General features: G+C 43.7%; 1 protein-coding gene across 2 annotated transcripts in view; it reads left to right on the top strand.

Moving 5' to 3' along the window:
- Positions 1–12917: 12917 nt before the first annotated feature.
- The window catches only part of wsb2 (WD repeat and SOCS box containing 2), a 38284-nt gene continuing 36692 nt past the window's right edge, over positions 12918–14509 (top strand). For both annotated transcript variants that reach the window (XM_072248013.1, XM_072248011.1), the window contains exon 1: positions 12918–13176. In XM_072248013.1, the coding sequence (XP_072104114.1) occupies positions 13149–13176 (28 nt within the window). In that variant the 5' untranslated portion in view covers positions 12918–13148. The remainder of the gene's footprint in view (positions 13177–14509) is intronic.

Here is a 14509-nt window from a genome sequence, read left to right as displayed (position 1 = left end):
TGGCTGGGGTTAGGTCAAAGGCGCTCAGGAGGCTGTATTGGAGGGGCTGGTCGGAGGCTCGAAGTTTTCGGACGGATGGACTCGGTGTCGGCTGTGGTCGACTGCTTCCAAGGCATCGGCAGTTGTCGGTGCCTTGGAAGTTTATGGCAGGGAGTTTCTCCCTTTTGCCGCCTGCTATCGGGGACTTGGGAGTCGATCGGGACTTGAGACTTTTTTTGCCGTGCCCATGGTCTGTTCTTTATCAAATTATAGTATTGTTTTGCACTGCTGTAACTATATGTTATAATTATGTGGTTCTGTCAGTGTTAGTCTTTGATTTGTCCTGTTTTCTGTGATATCACTCCGGAGGAACATTGTATCATTTCTTAATGCATGTATGCATTTCTAAATGACAATAAAAGTGGACTGAGTGTTCTCATAATCTAATCTAATCTAATCATTGCCTCAATTTTCGTTGAAACTGGCTTCAATCTACCTCTGGTAATCAATTTATCGCTGAAGGACGCTACCTTCATTTTGAACTCTGATTACTTATTCAAATTAAGTTCTATTTTTCCACTTTATCCCTATGAGTTCTTTAAGTAGAGGCTCCACTCTTTACTGAAAGTCCTCTGGTGCTATGTAAACAATAGCAAATGGTACTGTTCTCCAGCGATATCTACTGAAGGTATGCTAAAACAGATGAAACCTCATCTCTTCCTAGTTCATTCACATAGAACCTATTCTTTGCTTCCAGCATGCTGAAAATTCTTGCCCTATTCAAACAGCATCTGTTGTCTTCATTCGATTGTGATTTCTCTTCAGAGTCCACTGGGATTAGAATTGATTTATGATTGTCACAGGTACTAAAATGCAATAAACATTTCTTCTCGCACACAGATCAGATCCTTACACGGTGCATTGGAGTGGACCAAGGTAAAACAATAACAGAGTGCAGAATAAATTACTGCACATTGACATGGGTAGAAAGGGGGCGAAGAGGGAGTTAAGAAAGAGGCGAGAGAGCAGGATTTCCAAGTTAGTAATCTCTAGATTATTCCTGGTGCCTTGTGCTAGTCAGGGCAGAAATAGGATGTTGGACCAGATGAATGAGTGGCCGAGGAACTGGTGCAGGGGGCAGGGTTGCACCTAAACTGGAGAGGTGCCAATATCCTGGCTGGGAAATTTGCTAATGCTGCTCGGGAGGGTTTAAACTGTTTTGGCAGGGGGTGTGGGAACCAGAACACCAGGTCATAAAGTGAAGGGATGCAGTAGAAGGGTAATGTAAGTACCAGTAAAAACAGACAGGAGCAAAATAATAAATATGATAGGGGAGACAATTTTGAAGTCTGTGTATTTTAATGAGTGAAGGTGGTGAACTTACAGCACAGCATGGATCAGTGATGATGTGGCCATTACAGAGATTTGGTTGAGAGAGGGAAAGGAATGGGTGTTTAATGTCCTAGGGTGTTGATGTTTTAGAAAAGATAAGGAGGGGGGAGAGTTGCACTGCTAACCAGGGACGATGTCACAGCTGCACTCAGAGCGGACACAATGGAAGGCTTGTCCACAGAGTCTATATGAGTCGAACTCAAAAATAGGGATGCTGCAACCAATCTGATGGGATTGTAGTACAGACCCCAAGTAGCCACTGGGACATTGAGGACCAGATAGGCGGGTAGATTAAGGAAAGGTATAAAAACAATAGGGTTGTTGTCTTGGGAAATTTCAACTTCCCTAATATAAACTGGAACCTTAGTGCAAGTGGTGTAGATGGGGCAGAATTTGTGAGGTGCATCCATGAGAGTTTCTTAAATCAATATGTAGATCATCCAACAAGAGGAGGGGTTGTACTGGATCTGAGTAATAAGCTGGCCAGGTGACCAACCTTTCAGTGAGTGAGCAGTTAGGGAACAGCGACCAGAACTCATAAAATTTTTAAGATAGCTATAGATAGGGATAAGCATGGACCTCGCAGGAGAGTGTCAAACTGGAGCAGGGAAAATTACGAGAGCATTAGGCAGGAACAAAGGAGAGTTAACTGGGGACAGCTGTTTCTGAGCAAGTTCACATCTGACGTGTGGAGGGTGTTTAAAGACGCAACTGCACAGTGCACAGGACAAGTATGTTCCAGTCAGAAGGATGGCAAGGTAAGAGAACTTGGAATGTCAAAAGAGGTGGTGAATTTAGTCAAGAAAAAAGGGAAAGGTATGTAGAGCTTAGGAAACTAGAATCATACAAAGCCCTGAATGATTATAAAGAAACCAGGAAACAAAAAACTCCGTAAGAGAATTAGGAAAGCCAGGAGAGGCTATGAAATTGCCCTGGGATTAAAGAGAATCCCAAGACATTCTCAACATACATTAGGAATAAGATAACTAAGGAGAGGGTGGACCACTCAAGGATACAGGGAAGAACATTTGTTTAGATGTGACGGATGTGGGTGTGGTCCTCAGTGAGTACTTCACATCAGTGTTTACCAAGGAGAAGGATGTGGAGGATAGGGAGATCAGTGCCGAAAGTATTAATATACTAGGGCATTTCAAAGTAAAGGAGGAGCTGGTCTTGAGATTCTTAAAGAGCATTAAAGTGGATAAGTCCCCATGGTCTGATGGAATATACTCCAGATTATTGAGAGAGGTGAGTGAAGAGATCATTGGAGCTTGACTAACATCTTTGTGTCTCTCAGAGTATAAGTGAGTCACTAATGTTATTCCATTATTCAAGAAGGAAACTAGGGATAATCCTGGAAACTATAGACTGGTGAGACTCACATCAGTGGTAGGGAAAATACTGGACAGAATTCTTAGGAATAGGATTTATGAGCATTTGGAAAGCCATGACCTAATGAGGAAGCATCAGCATGGCTTTGTACTGGGTAAGTAATGTCTTACTAACTTGATTGAGATTCTTGACAAAGTGACGAGGGTAATTAATGAACATAGAGTTATGGATGTTGTCTACATGGATTTTAGTAAGGCGCTTAACAAGATCCCTCATGGCAGGTTTATCCAGAAGATTTAAGATGCACGGGAGCCATGGTGAATCCATCCGTCATCAGGGACACCCATTAACCAGGTCAAGCCCTCTTCTTGCTGCTGCCATCGGGAAGAAGGAACTGGAGCCTCGGGACTCACAGCACCAGGGTCAGGAACAGTTATTACCCCTCAACTATTAGGTTTCTGAACCAACATGGATAACTTCACATCCCCCATCATTGAATTGTTCCCACAACCTATGAACTCACTCTCAAGGACTCTTCATCTCATATTCTTACTTATTTATTATTATTATTATTTATTTTTTCTTTCTTGTTATATTTGCACAGTTTGTTGTCTTGTGCATACTGTTTGTGCAGTCTTTGATTTGATTATTGTTTTTGGATTTATTGAGTATGCCCACAAGAAAATTAATCTCAGGGTTGCAGATGGTGTCATATATGTACTTTGATAATAAAGTTACTTTGAACTTTGAATTGGCCACTTGGATTCAGAACTGGCTTGCATATAGAAGACGGATGGTAGTGAAAGGGACTTGTAGCTGGAGGTCTGTGATTAGTGGTGTTTCACAGGGCTCAGTACTGGGACCTCTCCTGTTTATAATGTCCCGAACCCCGTGATGGGAATAAAGAACCAGCAGAGATGGAAAACACTTTGGAGTCTAGTATTGCTATAAACTAACAACATTTATTAGTGACTACGCAATACAGTAATATAAATGTAAATAAATCAAACAGGTCAGCAGTGATTTTTTATATATATATATATATATATATGTAAATCAGTAAGTGTGGAAATATACGTACGAAAAACCAAGCTTCTTTAAGTCTAGGGGTAAAAAGATAGTCTTACGATGTTGAGTAAAGTTCAGTTCGTGGTATTTAGTTGAATAGCGATGGAGAGAGAGAGAGTGAGTTGAGTCTTCAGGTGAACTGTTGCCGTCAATCTTCTCGTCGTCCTCCAAAATCCTTCACAAGTCACCGACTGTGACTTTAACAACAAAGGGGACCGTATGTCGGTGTGGTGGAGCTGTCTACCCAGGCAAGGGTCGGACACATGGACAACTCCCCACCGGGCTTGCCATTGAATTTTCACTGCAAGAGCCACGGATCAATCTGCCTGATCGATCCTCCAAACAACCCACTTTCTCTGCGGGCACAACAAAGCTTATTCAGTGTCCAGATCATGTGTTTGAGGTCTGTATCATCTGACCTCCTATTAATCTCCCCGTGCTGAGCATCACCTGTCATTCAAAGAGTCCCTCCTTCCTTTGTCTGTGAAGAAATGCAAGCAGGCGGATTTGTCCTTGAAAGTAACATCAATAATGTGCTGTCGGTCACCATAGCAACCTTCGAGCTGCTCGATGTTATCTCCAAAGTAAAAATCCAAAGTCACCTCCCATGCCCTGACGTGACAGTCCAACCGTCAATCTTCATCCCTCTCTGTCTTTTCAAAACAAACCGTCGATGATAAATAACTCTCTTTCTCTCTCTTCAAACAGTTAACGGGCACTCCTGAATCCCCTGACAATAATGTATGTAAATGACTCAGCTGAAAGTGTAGATGGGAGGATCAGTAAGTTTGCAGATGATACGAAGGTTAGTGGTGTTGTGGATAGCGTAGATTAGTGGCAAAGAATATAGTGAAATAAAGATCAGTTGCAGATAAGGGCAGAGAAATAGCAGATGGAGTTTAACCTGACTAAATATGAAATGTTGCTCCCTGATAGGTCACATGTAAAGAGATAGTACACAGTTAAGGGCGAGGGAAATTCATAACTCCCTGAAAGTGGATACACAGGTTGATAGGGTAGTTAAGAATACATATGGCATGCTTGCGTTTATTAGTTGAGACACTTGAGTTCAAAAATCAGGAAGTTATGTTGCAGCTTTATACAACCCCAGTCAGGCTGCATCTGGAGTATTGCATAACAGGGTTCTGGTCACCCCGTTAAAGGAATGATGCTGTGGTTTTGGAGAGGGGGCAAAAATGGTTTACCAGGATGCTGCCTGGATTAGAGGGCATGTGTCATAAAGAGCAGTTGGACACACTTGGGATGTTTTCTCTGGATCAGTGGAGGCTGAGGAGATCTGAAAGATTTATGAGATTATGAGAGGTATGGATACAGTAGACATGCAGTATCTTTATCGCAGGGTTGAAATGTTTAATAACAGGAGGCATTCATTTAAGGCGAGAGGGTGTACTTTTAAAGGAGATGTGAGGGGCAAGTTTTTTACCCAGAGAGCGGTGGGTGCCTGGGATGGAAGTGGTGGCAGATACATGAGGGACTTTTAAGAGACATTTAGATAGGCAGATGAATGTGAGGAAAATGGAGGGATATGGGCATTGTGTAGGCAGAGGGGATTAGTTTAGTTGGCCATTTGGTGACTAATTTATTTGGTTCAGCACAACATTGGGGGCTGAAGGGCCTGTTCCTGGGCTGCGTTACGTTCTAAAGTGTAACAGCAAAAGGAAAATGCATGCAGGTTAACCCCAAGTGCAAGGTAATAACAAGGTAGATTGTAGGGTCAGGAGTCCACCTGTCATACTGGGGAACCATTCGATAGCCTATAACAGCAGGTTAGAAGCTGTCCTTGCGCCTGGTAATGTGTGCTCTGAGGTGTTTGTAATTTCTGCCACTGGAAGAGGGGAGAAGAGAGAATTAGGCACAGCAAATTCAGAAATTACAGTTTAGTTTCTCAGTGTGTACCCAACTAATATCCAGAGGTTAATGTGTCTAATGGGGTTACTTCCTCTCTTTTAATTAATCTTTCCAACTTGACGTCAGGTTACTGCTTGAAAGTTATTGGAATATACTGTGGTGGGTGTACTGTTAGCAGCCCCTCTCCTCTAGGTAAGTGCCTCCCAGTTTCCCTGTTCCATGAACAATAGCTGGATTTGCATCGGCGAGCTATGTAAATCAGGGGACTGCTTTCTGTTCTCAAGACTTAAGTTCATTTGTCACATGTACATCGAAATATACAGTGCAATGTGTTGTTTGAGTTAATAACCAACACATCTGAGGGTGTGCTGGTGCAACCCACGAGTGTCACCACGCATTCCAAAGCCAGCATAATGTACCCACAATGCTCTGCAGAACAGCACAGAACACAACAGAGCAACAAACACAAGCCCTGTTCCTTCCTCCCACCCACACACATACACAGTGGTGTACCCCCATGACAGGTGTCCAGCCTCGAGCGGACTCAGGCCTGTGGACACTGTTTCAACCTCCCCTCATGTCTCTGATAAGTACAGATGTGACATTTTTCCGGCTAAGAATCCCCATGTTGAATGAATTCATGTTGTATGAATTCCCCATGTTGGGAGAGATTCTCCCAGCAGGCTCGGTGTAGTCTTGCTGTGCACTGATAACACGTGGCTGGTTGGTTTTAACTGATGGAGTGCAATTTTCTCTTGGTGTGAATATAATACAAGTACATCCCTACTTTTGTCTGTTCTGGTTTCTCTTGCAGAACTAGAGTGAAATATCCCAAGTAGTAATAAAATTGGTTGTCTTTGTTCTTTAAAGAGGTTACTTGCTGAGAAATATCGTGGCTAAAATGTCTTCATTTTATTCTGTTTTCACTTAAATCGCATGATCCACTGACCTTGAGTGCATATCCACGTGTTATCTTGATTTCCGGGGCAGAGTTGAAGTTTCATAATTTCATTAGTCAGCATTTCTGATAACATCAATTAACATCTACCTGGAGGATAAGGTAAACTAACTAAGTGCTTCATTAAACAAGAGATGTCACAGTGATGGAATATTTCCATGTGTTTACTGTCCAGACAATTGACCCAGTTCAATACTCACAATGCAGCAATATATGCTTGTAGAATGGCCGGTCACATTTCTGGAGGAGGCACACCTCTAATGTTACATCAGCCACGTATGACACCATCACTGGTTGAATCTGGAAGAACGTGGCTAACTAACCTGGTATGCAGCAAGTGATGAGAAAAATCTTAACCCTCCCCTTACCAGTGTATGCCTTGCAGTTACATGCACCGGAAAGTATTGGTACTGGTCCTTATGGAGTCCAAGTCTCACCCTCATAAGTCCATGCTGCCCAATTAGATCCATGTGAGCAATTAACTTGCTGTCCCATACATTATTGGAATATGGGGGAAAACAGAGGCACCCGGAGGAAATCCATGCAGTCATGGAGAGAATGTACAAACTCTTTACAGATGGCGGAGGAATTGAACATGTGTCTCTGGCCCTGTAACGTGTTACGCCAGCCGCTAAGCAACTATGGTAGATTCAGAACACATCATGTCAGTGCTGGGCATCCATGAAGTCAAGTCAAGTCACTTTTTATTGTTATTTCAACCATAACTGCTGGTACAGAACATAGTAAAATTGAGACAACGTTTTCTAGGACCATGGTGCTACATGAAACAATACAAAAACTACACTGAACTACGTAAGAAAAAACACAAAAACTACACTAGACTACAGACCTATCCAGGACTGCATAAGTGCACAAAACAGTGCAGGCACTACAATAAATAATAATAAATAATAAACAAGACAGTAGGCACAGTAGAGGGTATAGTAAGTTAGTGTCAAGCCAGGCTCTGGGTATTGAGGAGTCTGATGGCTTGGGGGAAGAAACTGTTACACAGTCTGGTCTTGAGAGCCCAAATGCTTCGGTGCCTTTTTCCAGATGGCAGGAAGGAGAAGAGTTTGTATAAGGGGTGCGTGGGGTCCTTCATAATGCTGTTTGCTTTGCGGATGCAGTGTGTGGTGTAAATGTCCGTGATGGCGGGAAGAGAGACCCCGATGATCTTCTCAGCTGACCTCACTATCCGCTGCAGGGTCTTGCGATCCGAAATGGTGCAATTTCCGAACCAGGAGAGCTGTGGCCCGGCACTGTCTCCTGAATTGTATCCATCACAATCTGTAACCTCTTCTCTTGGCTACCTCAGCTCTCGTTGTCATCAAGCCAAGTGTTCAGCGGGGAGAGTAGAAGGCTACAGCAGGTATAGATCCACAAAAAAAATGAGCCTTTGCTGGAAGGCTACAGTGTATAACCACCATCATGCAAAACAGCAAGTCCTCTAAGATGAAACAAGTGAAAACACACACGGTCAGACAAATGTTCCAGAGTACAGTCTGTACTCCAGAATAAGGGTTAAACCAATCTCAGTTATTCAGCTGCAGTACATGGATGACACTTCTGCACACCAACGTTCAGAAGCTCATCTCCAAGTTACTGTTGACTTGATCGTCAAAGTGTGTGAGAGAATGGCCATTACAACAAAGTTCTGCCAAACTTTGGTCCTCTGCCTACCTGCTCCCATCTCCACTCCCTCCGAAAATGTGATTCTTTCCCACTAATCCTGAAGTCTGCTTGAGGCTCAAGAACTCAAACGTGGCCTACTGGACGCAGTGATCCCTGCATCCTGTTCTATTCAGAAAAAAGAACTACCTGAAACAGCAGGCACATCAAACTGTGGGAGAGATACCACCAATGCTGAGTCTGCAAGATGCTCCAAATCCACTGACAAGAAAAGCGAACACATCCCCCCCCACCAATCATCAATTCTGGTCGTGGTAGAAGGAGTATCATTCTACATGGGGGATGTTTACCAATCAGCTGACTTGCCTTGTTCTGGATGGTGATGAGATTCTCCAGTGGTGAATATTTCATCACACTCCTGCCCTCCCTGATATTGCGTAGGGAGTCATGAGCTGACTAAGTTGCTATGCAATATTCAGCTTCTGATTTGCTGTTGTACCATATTTTATATATATATATATATTTTTTTTTGTTTGTTTGTTTATTTACCAATACAGTGCAGAGTGGGCCCTTCCTGCCCTTTGAGCCACGCTGCCCCAGCAACCCCCGTAATCTCGATTAACCCTAACCTAATCACCGGACGATGTACAATGACTAATTAACCTACCCGGTGCATCTTTGGTCTCTGGGAGGAATGGGAGCACCAGGAGAAAACCTTTGCATTCCATGAGGAGGACGTACAGAGACTCCTGACAGAACAGAGCTGGAATTGAACTCTGAACCTCAGAACGCCCCAAGCGTTGCGCTGGCCGCTATACTATTGTAGCGCCATAGTCCTTATCAAACCTCTAAGTCAGGGGTTCCCAGCCTTCTTTCTGCCACACACCCCTGCTATTAACCGAAGGGTCTGCGGACCCCGGGCTGGGAACCCCTGCTCGAAGTTATTGAGGTTTGAAGATTCAGCAAAATTAATGTCAATGGTTAGATTTTGATGTGGTAGTTGACTGACACTCAGTGCAGGCGGACAGCCTCAGCTGTGGGTGTGCTCCGGCTGCTCCACGTTCTGAGTCTGTGAGCTCCACGAAGTGCTGAACTGGGGCCGAGGCTGTAGGCCTGCTCCGGGCTCCATGTCTGCAGGCTCCACGACGTGCTGAACCGAGGCTGAGGCTCAGGCCTGTTCCAGGCTCCGTGCCTGCAGGCTCCACGACGTGCTGAGCCGAGGCTGAGGCTCAGGCCTGTTCCAGGCTCCGTGTCTGCAGGCTCCACGACGTGCTGAACCGAGGCTGAGGCTCAGGCCTGTTCCAGGCTCCGTGTCTGCAGGCTCCATGACATGCTGAACTGAGGCTGAGGCTCAGGCCTGTTCCAGGCTTTCTGTCTGGGTACTCACTTTCATTCTAAATGCAACTTGCTTGCTTTTATTGTTTGCACGATTTTTTTTCTTCCTCTTTCTCTGCACATTGGGTGTTTGTGAGGTATTTTTGATGGGTGCTATTGGGTTTTGTGGATGCCTGTAAGGAGATTGTATAATGTATAATCTCAAGATTGTATAATGTATACATACTTTGATAATAAATGTACTTTGAACATTCATGTACCTCACACAGTATGTTACTTGACTGAATGCTGCTACAGTTTTGCTTTATTCTCTAAACAGATATGATTGAAACTAAAAACACTGTAAAGTCTATCCATTTATATCTCCTTTTGATGAACTTATTTCAAATGGTTGTGCACTGACTTAAGAATCTTCAGCTGCAACATCCTCTGGTTGTGTTGCCCCAGGTGACCCAAATCATTGGCGTAGTCATAGAGTCATACATAGAACTGGGTACTTTGGTCCACCTCGTCTACACAAATCAGTAACCACTCACTTGCACTAATCCCAATTTTTATTCTTCCCATATTTTGATCAGTCTCCCATTCACATGGGCCTGATTGACCTGTGTGTGGTTGGAATGTGAGAGGTAACTGGAGCACCCGAGGGATTTCAGAGCGAACATGGGAAGAACTTGCAAGCTCCTCCCAGAGAGCACTGGAGGTTAGAATTGAACCCAAATCGCTGGAGTTGTGAGCAAATAGATTCTCTGGCCATGCCACTTGTTTGTACAGAGTATAACCCCAACAACTGGGACCTTCTCAATTAATTTCATTAACATTAATATTATTAGCATTCCTTAATGTCAATGAGTGGTCATTCACATTCCGTCTCTAAATTGTCCTTTTGACCATTGAAGAAATCCTGAATATCAGTTAGCAGATTACATATGAGTGGGTTGTGGTTCGTAGCACCTTCCATTATCTTCTTGGTGACCAGGGGAAGATTGATGGGACAGTTACATTGGGAGAAATTCCGTTCTTCTCTGAATTAGATGACGGAATCTTCTGCAAAAGAAAAAAACAAAATCAACAAACTGCTTGTGCCAGAAATTGAAAAGAAAAGCAGAAAATGTTGGAGATGCTCCATGGCCCAGGAAGCATCTGTGAAAAGAGAAAAGGAACTAATATTTCAGGTTGAAAACTCTTAGGATGGATGATTTCCTGGGCTTTAGAGTCATACAACACAGGAACAGGCCTTCAGACTGCAAGGTCTAAGCCAAACTTCTTGGGCATCTGTTCTAATCTCATTTGCCCACAGTAGGTCCACATCCTTCCATGTCTCACCTATTCAAACACATGCCTCCTAACTGTATTTGACTCCACCTGGCAGTGAGTTCCAGGTTTCAACCAGTCAATGTAAAATATTTTCACCTCAGATCTCCTTCAAAACTCCTTCCTCTCACAAACCTATTCCCTTTTTATCTTTGATAGCCCTACAATAGGGCAAGATTCTGACTATCAACTCTATCCATGCCTTTCATAATCTTACATACTTCTATCAGGTTGCCCCTCAGCCTTCTTCACTTCAGGAAAAACAAGTCCATCTTATCAATCTCACCCCATAACCAAGGTCTTCCAATCCAGAAAGTATCTGGGTGAATCTGCTCTGCATTCCCTCCAGTACAATCGTATCCTTCCTATAGTGTGCTGACCAGAACAGCAAGCATTACTCGTAGCATGATGTAGTCAATGTCTTGTAAATTTGCAACACCCAACATATTCTCTGTCATGACTCAAGAAGTGTGGCATCCTTTCTTCACTTTCCTATGGACCTGTGTTACAACTTTAAGAAACTATGGACTCCCTCAGTTCATCATATGTTATTATATTTACATTATATGTCCTACACCTATATGACTTACCAAAATGCAGCATTATGCACTGGTCTGTATTAAATACCATGTGCTAACACTCTAATGTTTCATCCTATCGAATATCCTGCTGTAGCCACAGACAACGTCCCTCACTACCACCAATGTTCATGTCATCTGCAGACACTTGGAGTACTGTGTCCAGTTCTGGTCGCCTCACTATAGGAAGGATGTGGAAGCATTGGAAAGGGGACAGAGGAGATTTACCAGAATGCTGCCTGGTTTAGAGAGTATGCATTATGATCAGAGATTAAGGGAGCTAGGGCTTTACTCTTTGGAGAGAAGGAGGATGAGAGGAGACATGATAGGGGTGTACAAGATAATAAGAGGAATAGATAGAGTGGATAGTCAGTGCCTCTTCCCCAGGGCACCACTGCTCAGTAGAAGAGGACATGGCTTTAAGGTAAGGGGTGGGAAGTTCAAGGGGGATATTAGAGGAAGGTTTTTTACTCGGAGAGTGGTTGGTGCATGGAATGCATGCCTGGGTCAGTGGTGGAGGCAGATACACTAGTGAAGTTTAAGAGACTACTAGACAGGTATATGGAGGGATTTAAAGTGGGGGCTTATATAGGAGGCAGGGTTTGAGGGTCGGCACAACACTGTGGGCCGAAAGGCCTGTACTGTGCTGTACTATTCTATATTCTATGTTTAATAATCAGATCTCCTACTTCACATTCAAGTCATTTATATCACAAATGACAAGAGTTCTACCACCAATCCCTGCAACCCACCACTAACCAGAGACTTCCAATCAGAAAGCATCCTTTTACTACTGTCCTCTCCCTCCCAGCTCCCATTTTGGATCCAATTTGTCAGATTGCCTTGGATCCCAAGGGCCTGAACCTCCTACCTTGCGGATCTTGTCAAATTCTGTCCTAAAGACCATATAGAATATTGAACATAGAACATTACAGCACAGTACAGGCCCTTTGGCCCAAAATGTTTTGCCAACCTTTTAACCCATTCTAACCCTACACTTTTTCTGTCATCTACGTGCCTATTTAAGAGTCTCTTAAATGTCCATAAGGTAGGACGACATGTATAGACAATATCTATATAATTCCTTCCTTCGTCGTTCTTCTCAGTTACCCAAAACAAAACTCCAGTGCTAGTTAATGCATAACATAAAACTTTCAACAGAGTGGCACTGGGCTCCATTCCTACCATGGGCTGGAGCGGCAACCAAAGGGTTGTCCCTAAATTTCTGTTGTGTGGCAGTAATGTACGATCTTCCAGCTAGAAGTAGTATTCCTGAGCTAAGGATGACAAAAGCAAACAGCGATTGCTTTCCAAAATTTAATCCACTGGAAACCGCAAGAGTCAGAAAAAGGCACTTCTCACTTCCATTGTTGCTAGGGGGCGCTCTGGCCAACCGGTGTCAATCAATCAGCTGGGCCGGATCACGTGGTGAGGGTCAACTGGTGAAAGGGAGGGGTTGACTTCTATATTTCCAACCAGTATTTTCCAGTGTAGCTCGTTTCGGGACTTTCTACGTGCTGCTGACCGGTGATTAAATTTGACTCTGTGCGTGTTTTTTTAAAATATAGAAGTCATCTCACATAGAGTGGTTGGAGTGAAAGGGAGAAGATTTTAAACCATACGAAAGCCGAAACGTAAAGCAGATTTACTCTTATCTGTACGCCGCCCAACAGCTGAATGTCTTCGTATTGATGGACGAATATATTGAATGCGGCGCAGGTCAGTGAAGGTTGGGCGTTCCGGTCTCCAGAAACCACGCACTGGACGTTGCCGGGTTGCGTATTGCGTTATTCCAGAATTCCAGTGAAGTTTAAACATGCATTTTATATATAAATTGTCGAGATATATTGTTATTAATCGGGTTGCGCTGTGGAAAACATTAATAGCTATATGTGTTCCATCTGGACCAGGGACTTAGTCTAAATATAATATGCTTGCGAAAAAGTCGGGAAAATGATATGTGAGCCCCTTTTGGAAGCCCTAAACTAGACAACGTCACCGTTCTTTCTTCTCGCCCCCTCCTAAAAGTTGAGCAGTACTCTAACGCTAGTGCTATTTTAGCAGCTCAGGCTGAACTTTACTGGTCCCCCTTCTTATAATTGGCGTTTTGTTTTATTAACCGGACATTTAGATCAGGAAAAGCAAGCGAATTTCGTTGGTTAACTGCCAGCACTGCAACCGTGAATGAATAACAATTTTAACTCCCGTGGTATTGCCAACAAATCCATTTACTTGCACCACAATGGATCACATTTTGGAGACAGTATTTTTTTCAATCAATGTCACTTGGTGGTGTTGGATTCAAGTGATACCTGGTGCCTGGATTATCCCTGTTGGCTTTATTGATTGTGTGAAGTTACCAGACCAATATTACAAAAGAAAACAAAGAATCGGATTTTTTTTTGAGTTCAAAGCAGTTACTAGACCGGATAAGTTGTTTCAGTATTGTCACATGTACTGAGATACAATGAGAAGCCTGTTGATTTATGCTGGTTACGTTACTGAAATGTAGACAGAGTTCATGGAGGGAAAGGCTAGTCTCTGTGATGCGCCGAGCTCCGGTCCACAACGCTCCGCAGTATGGGCAGAGCAGTTGCCGTAACGAGCCGTTATGCATCCAGGTAAGAGGCTTTCTATGGTGCATCGATAAAGACCAGTGCGGGTCAAAGGAGACGTGCCACATTTCATTAGCCTGCTGAGGAAGCACAGACGCTGGTGAGCTTTCTTGGCCGGGGTGTCTACTTGGGCGGGTATTGGTGACATTTGCTCCTTGGAACTTGAAGCTGTCCGCGCTCCTGACTTCAGTACCATTGATGTAGAAGGAGCGTGTGGACTGCCCCACGCCCCCATCCTTCCTGCGGTCAATGACCAGTTCTTTTATTTTGTTGACATTTTGTTGTCATGGCACCAGGTTACCAGGCTCCCGATCTCCTTCCTGTACTCTGATTCATTGATATTTGAGATACTGCCCACTGCAGTCACTTCAAATGGAAACTACTTGTAGTTGGGCTTCGGGCAGAATCTGGCTCTGCAGTAGTGAGTGTACAGTGAT

Source organism: Mobula birostris, chromosome 31 (genome assembly GCF_030028105.1).
Source record: "Mobula birostris isolate sMobBir1 chromosome 31, sMobBir1.hap1, whole genome shotgun sequence".
Lineage (NCBI taxonomy): Eukaryota > Metazoa > Chordata > Chondrichthyes > Myliobatiformes > Myliobatidae > Mobula > Mobula birostris.
This window is presented reverse-complemented; position numbering and strand designations above follow the sequence as displayed.